We start from the raw sequence: 19,377 nt of genomic DNA on the forward strand, positions 1-19,377 counted from the left end.
CTCAGAGGGCAGGAGTGCAGGAGCCTAGGCCTTTGCAATTGTCCAACAGGTTTGAGGATTTTTCAGCTTGTTTGATTGAGAATGGGTGCTGCAAGGTGGGTGAGCTAACTGGCCATGGCACCGTGGTACAGGAAGCCATTCAAGTGCAGGGAGCAAAAATGAATGTAGTGGTAATAGGAGATAGTATAAGAGCATGAGTCCAGATGGCTGTGTTGCCTGTCTGGTGCCAGGGTTTTGGACATCTGCTCGGGGCTGGAGAGGAACTTGCAGTGGGAGGGGGAGGACCCGGCTGTCGTGGTCCATATAGGTACTAACGACATAGGCAGAACAAAGGAGGAGGTTCTGCATAGTCAGTATGAGAATCTAGGCACCAAACTAAGAAGCAGAACCGCAAAAGCCATAATCTCTGGATTATTACCTGATCCACGTGCAAATTGGCATAGGATAAATCAGATTAGGGAGATGAATGTGTGGCTAAAAGACTGGTGTGGGAGAATTGAGTCCCGGTTTGTGGGGTACTGGCATGACTACTGGGGAAAGTGGGATCTGTACCATTGGGGCGATCTATACCTGAACCGTGCTGGGACCGGTGTTCTTGTGAGCTGCAAGATTAGGGAAGTGGTGAGGGTTTTAAACTAAATAGCAGGGAAAAGGGATCAAATTTGGGAAGATGTGGTAAATCGAAGAACTTAAAGACAAGGCAAAAGAAAACGGTATTATTACGGGAAATGGAAAACAGACCATGACAGGAAGGGATAGAGAACACAAATCTAGCAGTAAATCAACAGATGAAAGTAGGTTATAAAAAGAATACAAGGATAAAAGTAAAAGCTCTGTATCTGAATGCATAGCATTTGAAACAAAGTAAAAATAAAGTGTACAGTATTGATTACCTTCTTTAAGGAAGGATGCAAATGTGTTGGAAGCAGAGAAGGATTATCAGACCAATACCTGCGTTGGGTGGGTTGTCTTATGAGGAAAGGTTGGACAGACTAGGCTTGTATCTGCTGGAGTTTAGACAAGCAAGAGGCGACTTGATTGAAACATGTAAGATCCTAAGGGGACTTAGGGGACTTGACAGGTTGGATGTGGAGTGGATTTCCTCTTGTGGGAGAATCAAGAACTAGGGGTCACTGTTTAAGATAAGCGGGGGTGGGGGGGGTCACCCATTTAAAACAGAGATGAAGCAAAATTTTTTCACTGAGGGTCGTGACTCTGGAACTCTTTTCCTGAAAAGGCAGTGGAAGCAGAGTCTTTGAATATTTTTAAGGCAGAGGTGGATAGATTCTTGGTAAGAAAGGGGATGATAGGTTATCAGGGGTAGTGGGATGCAGGTTTCAGGTTACTATCAGATCAGCCATAATCTTATTAAATGGTGGAGCGGGCTCAAGGAGCTGAATGGCCTTCTCCTTGTTCATAGGTACATCTAACCAGGTAAGTTGATAGGTTTTGTAGACGGGAAGTGCATGCAGGGACAAGATTTTTAATTTAGACAACGTGCTCCTGATGGAAAACAAATGCAGGTTGACAAAGCCTTGAACAATTGTTTAAGGTTATTTTGATATAAAAATGGTAATTTAATTGAATATTTTGTACAATACTACAGGGATGCTACTGATGCTTAATCTTTCAGATTTACACAATACCTGGAAAGTATACTTCAAGAGGCCAAAACGAGACAATCTCAATCCAGATTGGATTGGAACCTAATTTTTGAAACCAACTCCAACAAAATGGGGAACTAAACAGTAGAAATGAAAAGATTCCTGTTCCCTTGGTGTCCTCGCTGTATTGAGAGCTACTATATGAAAGCAAATTTTAGCTAGCTCCATTTGTTATATTTTTAAGTCACTTTGCAGAGCTCCATAATTTATATCACACCCCATTGTATTTTGAAGTTCTTTAGACAGTTGGCCTCTAGGCCATTGACAGGGACAAGGTTGCTCTTTGAGAAGAGGGTTAGACCGGAGTGTACGGATGGATATCGCACATTGGGCATAGAAAAGATCTGTGATTTTTTTAAATTTATTCATGGATAAAAAGATATGGTTGTTGCTAGCGGTGCCAGCATTGATTACCCACACAAGGTACCCTTGAGCTGCCAACTTGAACTGCTGCAGCCCATGTGGTGAAGATACTTGCATAGTACTACAGAGGGACAGAGTTCCAGGATCTCCACCCAGCGATGCTGAAGAAACAGTCACATACTGTCAACTCAAGATGGTACAAATTCAGTAGCTTGCAAGGTTGGAGCAATTAAGAGTCAACCATGTTGCTTTGGGTCTGGAGTCACATGCAGGCCAAACCAGGCAAGGACAGCAAATTTCCTTCATTGAAGGAGAAAGGTAAATGAGATGGGCTTTTATAACAATCATATAGTTTCATGATCATTATTAAAAGTTGCAATTTATTCCAGCTTTATTAATTAATTTGCCATGGTGGGATTTGAACTCGTGTCTCCAGAGCATTAATCCTAGTCTTTGGTACTAGCCTAGTAGCATTACCACTATGCTACCATTCCCTCCAGCAGAAGAAGAATATAAAAGAAGAGCTAATGAGAGCTTGTCAGAAAGGTACAGTGATAATCATAGGGGATTTTAATCTATTTATAGATTGAAAATATCAGATGGGCAAAGGTAGCATAGATGATGAGTTCATAGAATGTTTTCAGGATAGTTTCTTAGAACAACACATTTTGGAGCCAACCAGAGAGCAGGCTATACTAGTTCTGTTATTGAGCAATGAGATAGGATTAATTGATAACCTCATAGTTAAGGCACTCCTAACAATCATAATATGATTGAATTTTATATTCATTTTGAGGGAGAAACAAGTGCATTCAAGACTAGTATTTTAAACTTAAATAAGGGCAATTATGAGGGCATAAAAGCAGAGCTAGCTAAAGTGAACTGGAAAATGAGGTTAAGGGATAGGTCAGTAGAGGTTCAGTGGCAGACATTGAAAGGGATATTTCAGAATACGCAGAATATACACGTTCCAGTGAGAGAAATTCCAAGGGGAGGGCCCGCCATCCGTGGTTAACTAAAAAAGTTAAAGACAGTGTCAAACTTAAAGGGAAAGCATATAATTACACAAAGATGGGTGGCAGATCAGAAGATTGGAAAGAATATAAAGAACTGTAAAGAATGACAAAAAGATTAATAAGGAGAGAAAAATAAGAGTATCAGAGAAAGTTAGCTAGTAATATAAAGATGATTAGTAAGAGATTTGATAGATATTTAAATAAGAAAATAATTAACAAACTGCTCATTGATCCTATCGCGAGTGCATCTGGGGAATTGATGATGGAAAGTAGGGAGATGATGGATAAATTAAACAAATATTTTGCTTCTGTCTTCAATATAGAGAGGTAAGTAGCATCCTGGAAATAGCTGTAAATCAGGAAAAGGGAGGGAGGGAGGAACTCGGGGAAAACTACAATCACCAGGGAAGTGGTATTGAGCAAATTGTTGGGGCTGTGGACTGACAAATTCCCAGGCCCAGATGGACTTCACCCTAAGGCCTTGAAAGAAGTGGCTGATGAGATAGTTGATGCGTTGGTTTTAATTTTCAAAAATTCCCTAGATCCGGATGTTAATATGGCAATCATCCTGTTAAAACCAATTGTTAGTTAAACAGGTGATGGGCATTAATTATCCCATCTAAATAGAATAAAAAGGCATAGCTGGAACATTTTGTGTGGAAGCTACTAGGAAGTTAGTAGCACTAAGGAGTTGTCTTGGAAATAAACCAGCTTTAACCAAGAGACCAGCCTGGATTAATTCTTGCCACAACCTCTTATTGTGAGTAACATCAGGGCAGGTTCCATTAGATTGGAAAATAACAGATGTAACTCCTTTATTTAAAAAGGGAGGGAGACAAAGCAGGAAACTATAGGCTAGTTACCTTAATAACTGTCATAGGGAAAATGTTAGAAGCTATTATTAAAGATGTTATAGCTGTTACAGCAATTAGAAAAATTCAAGGCAATCAGGCAGAGTCAACATGGCTTTGTAAAAGGGAAATCATGTTTAACCAATTTATTGGAATTCCTTGAAGGAGTCACATGTGCTGTGGATAAAGGAGAACTGATGGATGTACTGTATTTAGATTTCTAGAAGGCATTTGATAAAGTGCCACATCAAAGGTTATTGTGGAAAGTAAAAGCTCATGGTTTGGGGGTAGCATATTGGCATGGATAGAAGATTGGCTAGTTAACAGGAAGCAGAGAGTTGGCATAAATGGGTCTTTTTCTGGTTGGCAGAATGAGATGAGTTGGAGTGCCACAGGTTTCAGTGCTGAGGCCTCAACGTCATATAATTTATATAAATGACTTGGATGAAGGGACTGGAAGGATGGTTGCTAAATTTGTTGATGACGCAAAGATAGTTAGGAAAGTAAATTGTGAAGAGGACATAAGGTGGCTACAGAGCGATATAGGTTAAGTGAGTGGGCAAAGATCTGGCACATGGAGTATAATGTGGGAAAATGTGAAATTGTCCATTTTGGCAGGAAGAATAAAAAAAAAAGCTTATCTAAATTGTGAGAGAGTGCAGAGCTCTGAGATTCAGAGGGATCTGGGTTTCCTAGTGATGAATCATTCAAGGCTAGTATGCAGATACAGCAAGTAATTAGGAAAGCTAATAGAATGTTATGATTTATTGTGAGGGGGCTTGAATACAAAAGTAGGGAGGTTATGCTTCAGTTTAACGGGGTACTGCTGGGAGCACATCTGGAGTATTATGTACAGTACTGGCCTCCTTATTTAAGGAAAGATGTAAATGCGTTAGAAGCAGTTCAGAGAAGGTTTACTAGACTAATACCAGGAATGGGTGGGTTGTCTAATGAGGACAGGTTAGGCTTGTATCCACTGGAATTTAGAAGAGTAAGAGGTGACTTGATTGAAACCCTTGACAGGGTGGATGTGAAGAGGATGTTTCTTCTTGTGGGAGAATCTAGAACTAGGGGTCACTGTTTAAAAATGAGGAGTCACCCATTTAAGACAGATGAGGAGAATTTGTTTTCTCTGAGGTTTTGGAAACAGAGTCCTAAAATATTTTTAAGGCAGAGCTAGATAGATTCTTGATTAAGAAAGGGTTAAAAGGTTATTGGGGGTAGTCAGGAATGTGGGTTTGAGGTTACAGTCAGAACAGCCATGATACTGAATGGCGGAGCAGGATTGAGGGGCTGAGTGGCCTACTCCTGCTCCTAATTGGTATGTTCATATGTTAAATGCACAATATTCAGCACTATCCACAACTCCTCAGATACAGAAGCTGTCTGTGTCCACATGTAGCAAGGCCTGAACAACATTCAGGCTTGGGCTGATAATTGACAAGTAACATTCATGCCAGGCAATGATCATCTCCAGCAAGAAAATCTAACCATCATTGCTACTCAATGACACTAGCATTGCTAAATCTACCACCACCAACATCCTGGGGTTACCATTGACCAGAAAATTAACTACACCAGCCATATAAATTCTTAGGATATAATAACAGTCAAAGGCTGGGAATTCTGCAAATCCTGACTGTTCAAAGCCTGTCCACAACTACAAGGCATATGTCAGGAGTGTGATGGAATACACTTTACTTGCCTGGATAAATGCAGCCCCAACAACACTCAAGAAGTTCGACAATCATCCAGAATAAAGAAGCCCGATGACTGGCACCCCATCCATCACCTTAAACATTTACTCCCACCTCCACTGATGCACAATGGCAGCAGAGTGGGCTACCTAAAAGATGCGCTGCAGCATCTCACCAAGGCTCCTTCCAAACCTGTGAACTATATCACCTAGAAGAATGAGGGCAACAGACACATGGGAGCACCTCCATCTGCAAGTTCCCCTCCAAGTCTCTCATTATCCTGATTTACAGCTATATCCCCATTCCTTAACTGTCAGTGGCAAAAGTTTGGAATTCTCTTCCTAACTACAGCAGTATGGATGTACTTAACCAAACAGACAGCAGAAAGCTCAAGATGGTGGCTCGCCACCACCACGTGGGTAATTAGAGATGGGAAATAAATGCTGGCCTTGCCAGCAACACACACTCAGTCCATGAACAAACAACAAAAAAGCCAGGATGATGTAATTTGGAGTGAAACTTGGAGGTGATGGCATTCTGATGTGCCCATTGCCCATGTCCTTCTAGATGCATGATGCTGTAGGTTTGAGAGGTGCAGCTGAAGGAACCTTGGCAAGTTGCTTAAGCACACCCTGCAGATGGTATTGCAAACGTGGTGCACTGGTGGTGGATGGGCTATGATAATGGGATGTTGCAGACCGCTGTGACTTGCTTGTGGGTCTTAAGGACAGGATTGCACAAGAATGGTGCTTGTTAGATCAGCACGTGCTCCCTGATAGGTGAATAGCAAAACAATAGATATCAGTGAGTCACCTTCTGTGGACCAGATGAAAGTTGGTTTTATAATTGACGTTTTTCCCAAGTGTCATAGACTGTTACATCTCATTAGACCAGCAGTCAAACAATGTCTTTTTTTTCCTTCAGTTTTGGTGCCTGCTTCTGACCCAACTACACAGTAAAAGTGCAGACTTCAAGGGTGGACCCTGCCTGTACCCCGTGCAGTGATGTAACTGGTGAGATGTCAAAACTCAATAGTTTTGCACATGCACGTGGCAGCCATTTTGGCCGCTCTCCACTGCTTATTAGTGTGCATTTAAAACTCAAATTTAGGAGCAGAGGGAGGCCATTCAGTCCCTCAAGCATGTTCTGCCTTTCGGTTAGATCATGGCTGATCTGCTTCTCAACTTCATTGGGGTATGGTAATATAGTGGTTAATGTTACTGAACGCTCATAATCCAGACTAATGCTCAGGAGACATTAATTTGAAATTCCACCAGGGCAGCTGGGGGAATTTAAAATCAATTAGTAAATTCTGGAATAAAATGATATTCTTGATTGTTAATGAGACTATCAGAATGTCATTTTAAAACCAAAGATAAAAGCAAAATACTTCAGATACTGGAAATCTGAAACAAAAAGAGAAAATTTCCAGCATTTCTGTTTTCATTTTAAAACCTATCTGGTTCACTAACGTTCTTCAGGGGAAGGAAACTTGCCATCCTTACTTGGCCTGGCCTACATGTGACTCCAGACCCATAGCAATGTGGTTGTCTCTGAACGTCCCTCAGAAATGGCCTAGCAAGCCATTTGGTAAGTAAGGGGCACGTGAGGAGACAGGTGACCGTGCTGGAGCAAGACGGAGACCAAGTAAGTAGTGAAATAAACTCTCGTGGGAATTTGATGCATAGGAGAAAGAGGTGTAGTATACTTAGGAATTATTTTAAGTCGGGGACGGGAGCAGCTGAGCAGAAATGGTCCTGGATGGTAAAGCTTATCTTCGAATCTGAGTGTTGGAAAAAAAAAATCGAACAGTGACGTCACAGGAAAACCGTAAGTTTGTTGGTTAGTAAGAAACTGCTGTTAGGGAGTGTCTTTAAATAGCTGTAAATTAAAAAAGCAAATTATTTTTAAAGAAATAGCTACTTGGATTTGAATAAGAAACAGTAGGAATAAGGAGAAGTCAGAGGTAGTAATGTAAAGTAATATAAGTAAACCAACAAAAAATAAAGGAAGTAAAGTTAAGACATGGCAGGGCAGCTGAGGCATCGTGAATGGTGCTGAACATTGTGTAATCATCAGTGAACATCCCCACTCCTGACCTTATGATGGAAGGAAGGTCTTTGATGAAGCAGCTGAAGATGGTTGGGCCTGAGGAACACCTGCAGTGATGTCCTGGAGCTGAGATGTCTGACTCCAACAACCACAACCATCTTCATTTGTGCTAGGTATGACTCCAACCAGTGGAGAGTTTGCCCCCTGATTCCCATTGACTCCAGTTTTGCTAGGGCTCCTTGATGTCAAATGCTGCCTTGATGTCAAGGGCAGTCACTCTCACCTCACCTTGAAAGTTCAGCTCTTTTGTCCATGTTTGAACCAAGGCAGTAATGAGGTCAGGAGTTGTGGCCCTGGCAGAACCCAAACTGGGTGTCAGTGAGCAGGTTATTGCTAAGCAAGTGCCACTTGATAGCACTGTTGATGACCCCTTCCATTACTTTACTGATGATCGAGAGTAGGCTGATGGGGTGGTAATTGGCTGGGTTGGATTTGTCCTGCTTTTTGTGTACAGGACATACCTGGGCAATTTTCCACATAGCTGGGTAGATGCCAGTGTTGTAGTTGTACTGGAACAGCTTGGCTAGGAGTGCAGCAAGTTCTGGAGCACAAGCCTTCAGTACTATTGCAGAATATTGTGAGGGCCCATAGGCTTTGAAGTATCCAGTGCCTTCAGCCGTTTCTTGATATCGTTTAGAGTGAATCAAATTGACTGAAGACTGGCATCTGTGGTGCTGGGGACCTCCGGAGGAGGCCGAGATGGATCATCCACTGGGCACTTCTGGCTGAAGTTTGTTGCGAATGCTTCAGCTTTATCTTCTGCACTGCTGTGCTGGGCTCCTCCATCATTGAGGATGGGGTTATTTGTGGAGCCATCTCCTCCAGTGAGTTGTTTAATTGTCCACCACCATTCACGACTGGATGTGGCGGGACTGCAAAGCTTAGATCTGATCTGTTGGATTTGGGATTGCTTAGCTGTCTTTCACTTGCAGCTTATTCTGTTTGGCACGCAAGTAGTCCTGTGTTATAGCTTCAGGTTGACACCTTATTTTTAGGTATGCCTGGTGCTGCTCCTGACATGCCCTCCTGCACTCTTCATTGAGTAATAGGGAACAGAGGGTAATGGTCATTTGATATTTTTTGGGCTGGAGGGGGATTTGTAGTGGAGTTCCCCAGGGGTCGGTATTGGGACACTTGCTTTTCCTGATATATATTAATGATCTTGATCTTGGTGTGCATGGGACAATTTCACTGTTTGTGGATGATACAAAATTTGGAAGCATTGTAAACTGTGAGGAAGACAGTGTAGAACTTCAAAAGGATATAGACAAATTGGTGGACTGGGCAGATAGGTGGCAGATGAAGTTGAATGCAGAGAAGTGTGAGGTGATTCATTTTGGTAGGAAGAAGATGGAGAGACAATATAAAACAAGGCACACAACTCTAAAGAGTGCGCAGGAGCAGAGGGACCTGGGTATATGTGCATAAATCATTAAAAGGATCGAGAACGAGAGGACACAGAAGACTCATGGAATGCTTTCCTTTATTATGAGAGGAATTGAACATAAAAGTAAGGATGTTACGCTTCAGTTATATGGGGTATTCTATTTTTCGAATATTGTAATGCAGTTTTGGTCTCCTTAATTGAAGAAGGATGGAAATGCATTGGAGGCGGCCCAGAGGAGCTTAACTAGATTAATACCTGGAATGAACAGGTTGTCTAATGAGGAAAAGTTAGACAGACTGGGCTTGTTTCCACTGGAGTTTAGAAGAGTGAGGGTTGACTAAGATCCTGCCTGGTCTTGACAAGGTGGACATGGAAAGAATGTTTCCTTTTGTGGATGAGTCCAGAACTAGAGGGGCACTGTTTTAAAATTAGGGGTTGCCCTTTTAGGACAGTAATGAGAGAATTATTTTTGAGGGTTGAGACTTTGGAATTCTCTGCCTCAGAAGGCAGTGGAAATGGGGTCATTGAATATTTTTAAGGCAAAGGTGGACAGATTTTTGTTAGGCAAGGGAATCAAAGGTTTTCAGGGGTAGATCAGAATGTGGAATTCAAAACACAAACAGATCAGCCATGATCTTATTGAATGGCAGAGCAGGTTCAAGGAGCCAAATGGCCTACTTCTGCACTTATTTTGTATGTTCGTATTTAAAGTGATTTGCAAAAGAAGCAAATGTAATATGAGAAAAAGTTTTTCACATAGCAGTGGGTGGTACTGGTCTGGAATGCACTGCTTGCAAGTGTGGTAGAGGCAGTTTCAATCGAGGCATTCAAGAGGGCATTAGATGATGATTTAAATAAAACAGTTTGTAGGCTAATGGGGAAAAGGCAGGAGAATATCACTGAGTATTAATGCTCATTCAGAGAGCTGGTGCAGACATGATGGGCCGAATGGCAGCCTCCTGCATCATAACAATTCTGTGATTCTGAGATTCAGTTCAAGGGCAGTTAAGGATGAGCAATCAATGCTGGCCTTGCTAGCGACACTCACACCCTAAGAATGAATATTAAAAAATTGTTTTGGTTCCATAATCTCTTAATACTCTTGCCTAACAAGTTAACTTCTAGTCTCATGACTTTTTTTTGGAGGCGGTGGGGTGTATTTCCAAATTTCTACTACCCTCTGCCTGACATCACCCAGTGTGCCTTAGCTCTAATTTTAAGGTTCTGCCCCTTGTTCTGGATGCTCCCACCAGAGGAAATAGTTTCTCCCTATCTGCCTATCAAACTTTTAATCATCTTAAAACCTCAACTGGCTTACCCCTTAATCTTCTATTCTTGAGGGAATAAAAACCTAACATATACAACCAGTCCTGCTCAATTCATCCTTTTTTTAGCCCCAGTGTCATTCTGACAATCCTGTTCTACACCCCATCCAAAGCATTGTGTCCTCCTTAAGGTGCATGCCGGAACTTAATGCAGTACTTGAGATGCAGTATGACCTCTGAATTATATAACTGTAGCATAGCTTCCACCCCTTTGCATTCTGTTCCCTTAAAGTCATGGCAAACATGCCATTAGCCTTTTTAATAGTTTTTGCACCTGTCCAACTAGCTTTTAGTGAACCTCTAGATCTCTCTGCTAATTTACAGTGTGAATTATTTTTTTATTTACTGCAGCCCTGAAACAGCCGAAGGTTCCACATTCAATGTAGAAGTGGGTGATATCATTCTTACGGCTACAGATGGACTCTTTGACAACATGCCAGACTACATGATCTTGCAGCAATTAAGGCAACTTAAGGTACAGTGTTTGTGGCCAACTGAGTCTCCAGCACTCTGATTAGTTAATGCTAATTTGTTCATTCTGCCTGCACCACCAATTTTGGGTGCCCTGAATCTCCCATTGTACCTCAAAACAAATAGTTGTATTAGGACTGTAGTTCTCTTAAATTTGCAATGATGAGGAGGTGGGTTTGGAGTGACTGGAGGGAGGTGAGGCTGATTCAGTGTTTCTTTACCCAGAACAATTCTATTTTTGCTGCGTGCAACAGCATTCTTTCCATTAAACCCTGAATCTGAAAGCTTGCACCTTGCCGGATAACTATGTATAAGGAAGGGACTGGGAGATGGAAGGTAGTCAAGAGTGTTTTTCCTTGAGCATGGTATATTTTTCTACAAGCTGTGAGAGGGAATATTTCCATCTATTCTCTAAACTGGGATTGTTTGCGATTTCCTCGTGGCTGTCATTTTCTTTCAGTTGAATGAGAACTGCCTTTCATAGGAATCAATCCCTGTATTTGCTTCTATAAAAACAAACTTAATGATCTCGATGAGTGAACACTTTGTTGAACTTTAAATTTACTTGTGACTTTTGTCATTAAACCCTGGATTTGTTTCAAATATCTTCCTGATGGGAACTTTCCATTTGAATGCCGTATGCGTAATTGGTAATCTAACACTCTAAACTCACTGCTCACCCATCTCAAAAACACCTAACGTTTGGTGTCTGCACAAAATGCATGTCTTAAAGTGAATTGAATTCACTGTGCTTGAGATAAATTTGTAAAACCAGAGATTGTTTTTATTTTACAATCACAATATCTGTGCCATTTTGACTGCATTTTAAAAAAGCGATTACCAGAACTATTTTGCAGGGAATTTCTGAACATGCTTCTCATTTCTGGTTAACATAAAACCCAGTGCACAGGTCCTATACAGACTTTGATCGGAAAAGAGAATGTTTGGCTTCTATGTGATGCCTCTGGTAAACTACAAATGTTGATGACATGTAATGGTTTGGCAATGTCTTCTGACTGGGTTGATTTACTTAGGAAAACATCCAAGCAATGTTGTGTTTATATATGTGTACTTGACAGTTTATCATCTTTTCAGATTGTTAGTTATTTGGAAGGTGTCTGTGGGACTGAAGCTCATTCCATGGAGAGTTCGCAACCTGTTCTTGGCTCCTCGAGTTGCAATATGAGCCCTTGCTTCCTGCAGTTTTAATCTGACAGATGCTTGCTGTGAAGGGGGAAGTATAGCTAATTGTCTCCCTTGGCCTTTATGACATTAATACAGCTGCAATTGAAGCATTCAGATTTGTCAAGAGATTCTCCGTCGTGGTGAATTCATGCTGATTAAGGTGAGCACTCGTTCCATGTTGGAAAGGATGGGCTGTGAGCTTCCTCCTTTAAGAAGAACTTTCTCCTGTAAGAAGAAAATGGGGGCACAGTTTCAGAATGAGGGACTGATCATTTAGGGCTGAGATGAGCAGAAAATTTTTCACTCAGTGGGTTGTGAATCTTTGTAATTTTCTATCCCAGAGGGTTGTTGATGTTCCATCACTGAATATATTTAAGGCTGGGATAGGCAGATTTTTGGTGCCTCAGGGAATCGAGAGATATGGGGAGTGGGAAGGAAAGTGGACTTGAGGCAGATCATCAACCATGATGGTATTGAATGGTGGAGCAAGCTTGAAGGGCTGAATGGTCTACTCCCGCTCCTATTTCTTATTGTGAGTGTGAAGTGAATTTTGTGTGTGAAGTTTGTAATAGTGCGTTTGGTGGTATGGGGTAGTGAGCTAAAGGATATTAATTGAACTGCTCTAACCTGATACAGATTTTGGATGGGTAGGAATGAATTCAGCAGTTTAAGATTCTGGTATATTTGAGGATTGACCTTTCTTGCCAGATCATATAACTGCATTGTATCTGTAGCTGAGAAGCCATTCTCCTTATCAGCGCAACACAACTTATCCTCATCAGCAACCTTCTCCCACTCACTGTGCATTGGGTGCCTGAGAAACCTCCTGCCCCCTGTGATGAGAGAACATCCCTTCTGCACGGAGCCTTCCAGTGTAGCATCTGTAAACTTGATGCCTGTGCTGTACCAGTTTCTATTACATTACTTCCTTGCTCTCCCAAAAAAAACCTCTTAGCTATCTTAGTAAATGTTTAGTGTGCCACAAATACTGTGTCACCTATATTGCAGTGAAGATTTAAAGTAAATTCAATACAGAGGGATGTAACTATTTCACTTCATTACATTAATAGGAAAATATAAAGTGGCAATAGGATAAGTACATTGGCCATTGGTTTTAGATTCTATGTTATTCATGCTGTGGCATATTTTAATCTGATTTGCATCTAATTGTGGCATTGATTCAGGACCAGGGAATAGGACCATTTAACTTATAGCATTTGTTGCCAATCTTGCCTTTGCTTTAGATTCCGGCATGTCGATGTTGATATACATTGTGGCTTGGCACAACTCTGAGAAGCACCCAACAAGCAATAACCTCAAAGCATTTGATTCCTACAGAGCTTTGCTGTTCCACTTTCAGTCTGTAAACCAAATGGCACCCAGCCAATCACAATCGGTGTGATCCTCTCTCCTAATCTAGAAGGGCCTGACATTCATACAATGAAATATGCGTGAGTTTGTGTGCAGCTGATGACGGGTAAATGGATTCATACATTTTATGAAAGTTTAGGGCTCTGTGAGTTAATTACAGACCCATAGACACAGTAATATCGCTCCCAGCACTCAGAATATGTTGGCCTTCTGGTGAGGTACAGCATAAATTCACCAGAATGATACCATGGCCTAAATCATTAAATTGAAGGCAAATTCAATAAACTAAGCTTGTGTCCTCTTAAATATAGGAGGTTCAGGAGTAATCTAATCGGGGTTTATAAAATGACCAAGTGGTTCAATAGGGTGGGTGAGGAGAAACTATTTCCTGTGGTGGAGGAATCCAGAACAAGAGGCACAGTTTTGAAATTAGAATTGGGCCTTTAAAATTAAAAACGTAACATCAGAAATAACCTGCTTTGTCGACCCTGCTTTGCCATTCACTTGGATCATGGCTGATCTTCTACCTCAACTCTTCATGTCAGGAAGTACAGTGAAAATCTGGAATTCTGCCCTCAAAAGGTTGCGGATCCTGAGGGCCATTAAACATTTTCAAGACTAAGATCAATTGATTTTTATTGTGCAAGGGTATCAAGAGACACAGAGCAAAGGCAGATAAATGGAGTTCAGACACAGATCAACCAGGATCTCATTGAATGGTGGATCGAGCTCAAGGGCCTGAATGGCCTCCTGTTCTTTTTGAAAGGGAACCAAAGTATTCTGCATCTATTTTCTGCTGCTGCTACTTGTAACTACCAGGAGATCTGCTGTCATGGTATGTCACACTTGTCTGTCTTAGGCCATTCCCACACATCCACTGCAGCTCATCTGCAATGACTCTGTGAAGTCCATCATCCAACCATGTGTAGGTCGAGCCCTCTTTCCGCTGCCCTCCTCTTTGCCCTCTAGAAGAGATCTTTGTAGCTTTTTAGCTCTGATCAGATGGTTGAAATATTGACATTTTCTTTTCTGGGTGTCAATTTTTAAGAGTTTTTTGCACTTGCAATTTCAAGCACCTCTTTTTGTCTTATGGTCTGTATATGGAATTTTAGGTTAAATAGTTTACATTTTTACACAATTCATGTGTTATGCCATAAACATATGATCTGGGAACCTAAAGTATTTATCATTTTTTCAGACTTGGTGTCCCGATGATTTAAATTGGTTTTGAAGCAGTTTATTGAATATGGCTATGAGCACTAAGGAGAGAAAAGTGCTTGCTCACGATCCTGATATTTGTAACCCATCACTGAAGTTACCTGCTCCCATTTGCTTGTCCTATTTAGTATTTGTCTTTGCTCTATCATAGTAACGTAAAAATATTAGCCTCCAGTTTCTATAAATAAATGGTGCCTGAGTTGATGGAAATTGGGAAGGCTAATGAGCCTTCTTTGCTCATTACTTTGTACAATTATTGGTTTTATGCAAGTGAAGGATAAAGTGCCAGGAAGCAACCCATATTTGTTTTTACTCATTCATAGGATGTGGGCAACATTGGCTGGGCCAGCATTTACTACCTATCTCTAATTGCCCTTGAGAAGGTGATGGTGAGCTGTCACCTTGAACAGCTGCAGTCCATGTGGTGTAGGTACACCCACAGTGCTGTTAGGGAGGGAGGGAGTTCCAGGAGTTTGATTTAGTGAAAGTGAAGAAACAGCCATTATAGCTCCAAGTCAGGATGATGTGAGACTAGGAGGGGAACTTTCAAGTGGTGGTGTTCCCATGCATCTGCTGCCCTTGTCCTTCTAGATGATAGAGGTCGCGGATTTGAAAGGTGCTGTCGAAGGAGCCTTGGTGAGTTGCTGCAATGCATCTTGTAGATGGTACACGCTGCTGCTGTGCGTTGGTGGTGGAGAGAGTGAATGTTGAAAGTGGTGGATGGGATGCTAATCAAGCAGGCTGCTTTATCCTGAATGGTTTTGAGCTTCGAGTGCTGTTGGACCTGCACTCATCCAGGCAAGTGGAGAGTATTTCATCTGATAGTAATAGAAAAAGGCCCATTAACTCATCCTGTCACCTCTTTAATTCCAAATTTTATTTATTTTTTCCTTTCCAAACACTTAACTGTTTTAAGTGATAATGTCTGCCTCCCTCACCCTTTGCACGATATGTGAATATATTTCTTCTCTTGTTCTGGAGGCACATTGTGGCAATCCACTGTCATAGCCCCATTGTTACTGATTTTATATGCAGTGGAAACCATCTGTTCCCTTCTCAAAAACTTCGATCATCTCTCGTTTCTTCCCTAAACCTTCTTGTGCCGTGAGAAAATTCATAATTTTTTTGACCCTTCATAAGTATAACTTCTATATCAGCCAGTGTTTTCCCCTCAGTCAGCATTGGAAAGGTGGATGAGCGAGTGGCAGACTTTGTGTAACTAAGGCCAATAAGATTCTCCAGGCAACAGATGTAGTGTGATTAAGGAACTTTTGAAATTTTCATTTGACAGCTTGTGTGTCAGATGCCCCATTACTGAACTTTCTTGCTCTCTTGCGCATGTGTTCCCACTGACGGTCTTCCATGTCTGGCCCTCTGACCTGCTCCTGTGTGCTGACTTTATTTTACCTGTCTCTCATAATAAAAATTCATCAAGGCCCCTTCGACAGCACCTTCCAAACCCCCGACCACTAGCATCTACAAGGACAAGGGCAGCAGATAGATGGGAAAACCACCACTTAGAAGTTCCCCTCCAAGTCACTCACCATCCTGACTTGGAAATATATCGCAGTTCCTTCACTATCACTGGGTCAAAATTCTGGAACTCCCTTCTTAACAGCACTGTGGGTGTACCTACACCACATGAACTGCAGCGATTCAAGAAGGCAGCTCATCATCACCTTCTCAAGGGCAATTAGAGATGAGCAATAAATGCTGGCCCAGTCAGCGAAGCCCACATCCAATGAATGAATAAAAAAAATGTAAATATTCTCATTACTAAAAACACAGATGACAGAGCTTCCTGATTGCTTCAGGATCCAACTCATTGTATTTTAAAATTAAATAAAATTGAACCCCCCGTTATCTCCCCAACACAAGTAGCGGCCTGGTTGCTTTTGCTTCTTTTCAATTTAATTTTTTTAAAATGTTGCTGAAAAGGCTCTTTAATGTTGAAAACACCTTCTCTGTTACTTGCCCATTGCTCCTCTGAAGTTGGAAAGTGTCTGGCCAGTGAGTGATTGTTTCCCTCTGGGAGCGTGTCTGGGCCCAGTAATGTCCTGGCTCTTGTTTCCTGCTCCCTGTGCATGTGCCTTTGGCTGTTAACATTTTCCAAGAAACAAACTGATTTTTTCAACAAAATTCAAAGCTTAGGATGAGTAAAGCCCCTCTCCCATTATTACCTCCACAAGACAGAGTATTTTTTATGTATTATATGCTGCAGCTGAACTTTATGGTAACTTTTTTTAACAGGACTCAAGTTACCAGAGCATGAAGGAGACAGTGAAAAGTATAGCTGAACAGGCCCAACAGTTGGCATATGACCCAAACTACATGTCTCCCTTCGCACAGCATGCCTGTGAAAATGGGCTGAATGTCCAAGGTAAACTATTGCTTTTTGATCTGAGATTGCATGATGTTATAATTTTTCCTTTCCTCATTTTCCAGTACCTGAAGAACTGCTCAGGGTTTCTGGCACTGTGCAGATGAAGGCCACAAATGAGGAATCACCTGCATTACGGCAATATTCTTCAGTCAGTCTCCTCTTATAGTGATCTACTGCATAAACTAGAATTAAAAATGTTGTTTTTGGCATGTTGTATGGCAACTGTCAAATATTGTGAGATCTCTAACTAAGCAAAGAAGCTGGAACTGTTTATATCTTTATACAATTCTGCTGCCTCCTGGTGATGCTGAGCATTTGTGCATTGAACACTGACAGCTGGGGTTTCATAACACATCTATTCTGTCACAGTGTCCCCCAATTTTCTAGAGGTTCTGATCTTATCCATGCAGTCAAGGGAGGATAATGAAGTTGAGGGGAATTATTGCTTACCTGACTTCTTGATCACAAATTAATCAACGATACTGAACAATTTCAAACCTGTAAACATAAGTAATTTACTGCTTTGCATGGCATGTGTCTGGGCCCAGTGCTGTGTCAACTCACTTTATATAGGTTATTTGGGCCTGACTTGCCCTCCTTCCCCTTTGAAGTTTCCTTCTTTGTGTATATTGAGATATTTCCCTAAGGAAGGAAAGCATTTAGTAATGGGAAAGAGCTGAAAAAGGGGGAATCAGCCTTTGGGGACCTGATATATATCGTGCAGTGAACTATAATGACTGCCCCTGTGCTCCAATTTCTGAAATGCACACACATGTTCATATAGTGCAGATTTTAGCTCAATTCTATTATCCATACAGGGCAACAACCCAGATTCAACATACCAGCTTGGGCTTGTTGAGATGGTAGCCCTGTTTAAACTGTTTACTCAGTAGGATGTTCTTTGGACAATTTTAAACTGAGGATTTTTTTTCCATGTTCACTCACTGAATATGTGTTGTAGAAGTTTACTCCTTGATATTTTGTGTGTACATGTGACAGGAGGATCAAGTGTTGAGACAGATGTTTTTGTGGCTCTGGAATATTTCACTTTGTGACCACAGCTTTCCATTGTGCCATTGCTCCATTAAGTGTTAATCAACTGAGTAACTCTACTGTAACACCTGACAATCTTCAGGCAGACCACTTAACACCATCAATAATTTAACATTTAAAATACAACTTCTTTTGTAGGTGGCAAGCCAGATGACATCACAGTGCTATTATCAATAGTAACTGAGAGCAAAGAATGAAGAGGAAACCTTGCCTCATTGACCATGGCACCAAGCTGACACACCTCTAAGGGTGGTGTCCCTGAATGTCTGTTCCAAAAATCCCACAAAGCTCTGCTGGTGCATCCTGTCAGAGGTGTTTTTTGATCTATGCAGATAACCACGTTCAAGAAATCCAAGTAGTTGAAATATTTGGTGAATGATCAATCTACTCAGTTCTGTAATTTGGAAAAAGTACACTTTGCCCTTTATTGCTTTTCACATTCTGTAGAGGCTCCAAAAAATAACTTTATCTCAAGCATTAGTTTTCACGCCCTTATAAACATCTCCACCTTTTTCTGTTCACTCATTAAGGACTGACAACCACTCGGTCTCTTTGAACAGTTTTGATGCATGGAGTGATTCCTGGAAATTCGGCTAGCCAAAAGGCGGGTGTTTTTTTAAAGAAAAACTCTTGTCATACAAATGTTTTGCAGTAGTGGTCCAGTCCCAATTTAATAAAAGCCTCACAACTAATGACAAAACTCTATCTTAATTTTGTCAAATCATAGACTTGAGTGAAAAATTTATTTGGGATGTGCTTGCTACATTGCCAATGTATTTTTTTTTGTCCCAAATGCCATTAGAAAGTGTCAGTTTTTGGACCAGACTGTGGGAAAGGGAATGTAAATTGACTAAGAAGAGATAAAGTCTCATTTCTATACAAGAAAATAATTGAGTTTTTAAACACAATGCAAAGTGCAATTTTGACAAAAGGTGGTTTTCTGTACCAGGTGCCTGCTGGAGCATGTAATTTGTTTCCAGAACAGAACTGTTTCAAATCTGAATGGCAGCCATTACAGTGCCTAATAATCCACTGTATTGAGAAACATACCAGTTGCAGGATCCACATAGTTTATCAGCATGGCTGTCTCTGCATTTACACCTCTTTAAATAAAAATGTATAGTGGCTACCTTGGCTTCTGTACAATGGACTGTTCTGATCCAAAACTATTTTCTAGAACTGATTTGTGGGCAATCTATTTGGATTTCATTGAGTTGAACCACTGTTAGAGTGTGTGTTAATAATGGGTTTAAGTATCACTACAGAAGCTTCATGTTGTGA

The 19,377-nt window shown here is 41.1% G+C and overlaps 1 protein-coding gene across 1 annotated transcript in view; it reads left to right on the plus strand.

Annotated features, from left to right (window-relative positions):
* Positions 1-18,796, plus strand: part of LOC121283620 (protein phosphatase PTC7 homolog) — a 263,565-nt gene extending 244,769 nt beyond the window's left edge. The window contains exons 4-6 of the mRNA XM_041198395.1: positions 10,767-10,890; positions 16,911-17,040; positions 18,235-18,796. Coding sequence (XP_041054329.1) covers positions 10,767-10,890; positions 16,911-17,040; positions 18,235-18,293 — 313 coding nt within the window. The 3' untranslated portion in view covers positions 18,294-18,796. The remainder of the gene's footprint in view (positions 1-10,766; positions 10,891-16,910; positions 17,041-18,234) is intronic.
* Positions 18,797-19,377: the final 581 nt, after the last annotated feature.

The sequence above is a fragment of the Carcharodon carcharias genome, chromosome 10, assembly GCF_017639515.1.
Source record: "Carcharodon carcharias isolate sCarCar2 chromosome 10, sCarCar2.pri, whole genome shotgun sequence".
NCBI lineage: Eukaryota > Metazoa > Chordata > Chondrichthyes > Lamniformes > Lamnidae > Carcharodon > Carcharodon carcharias.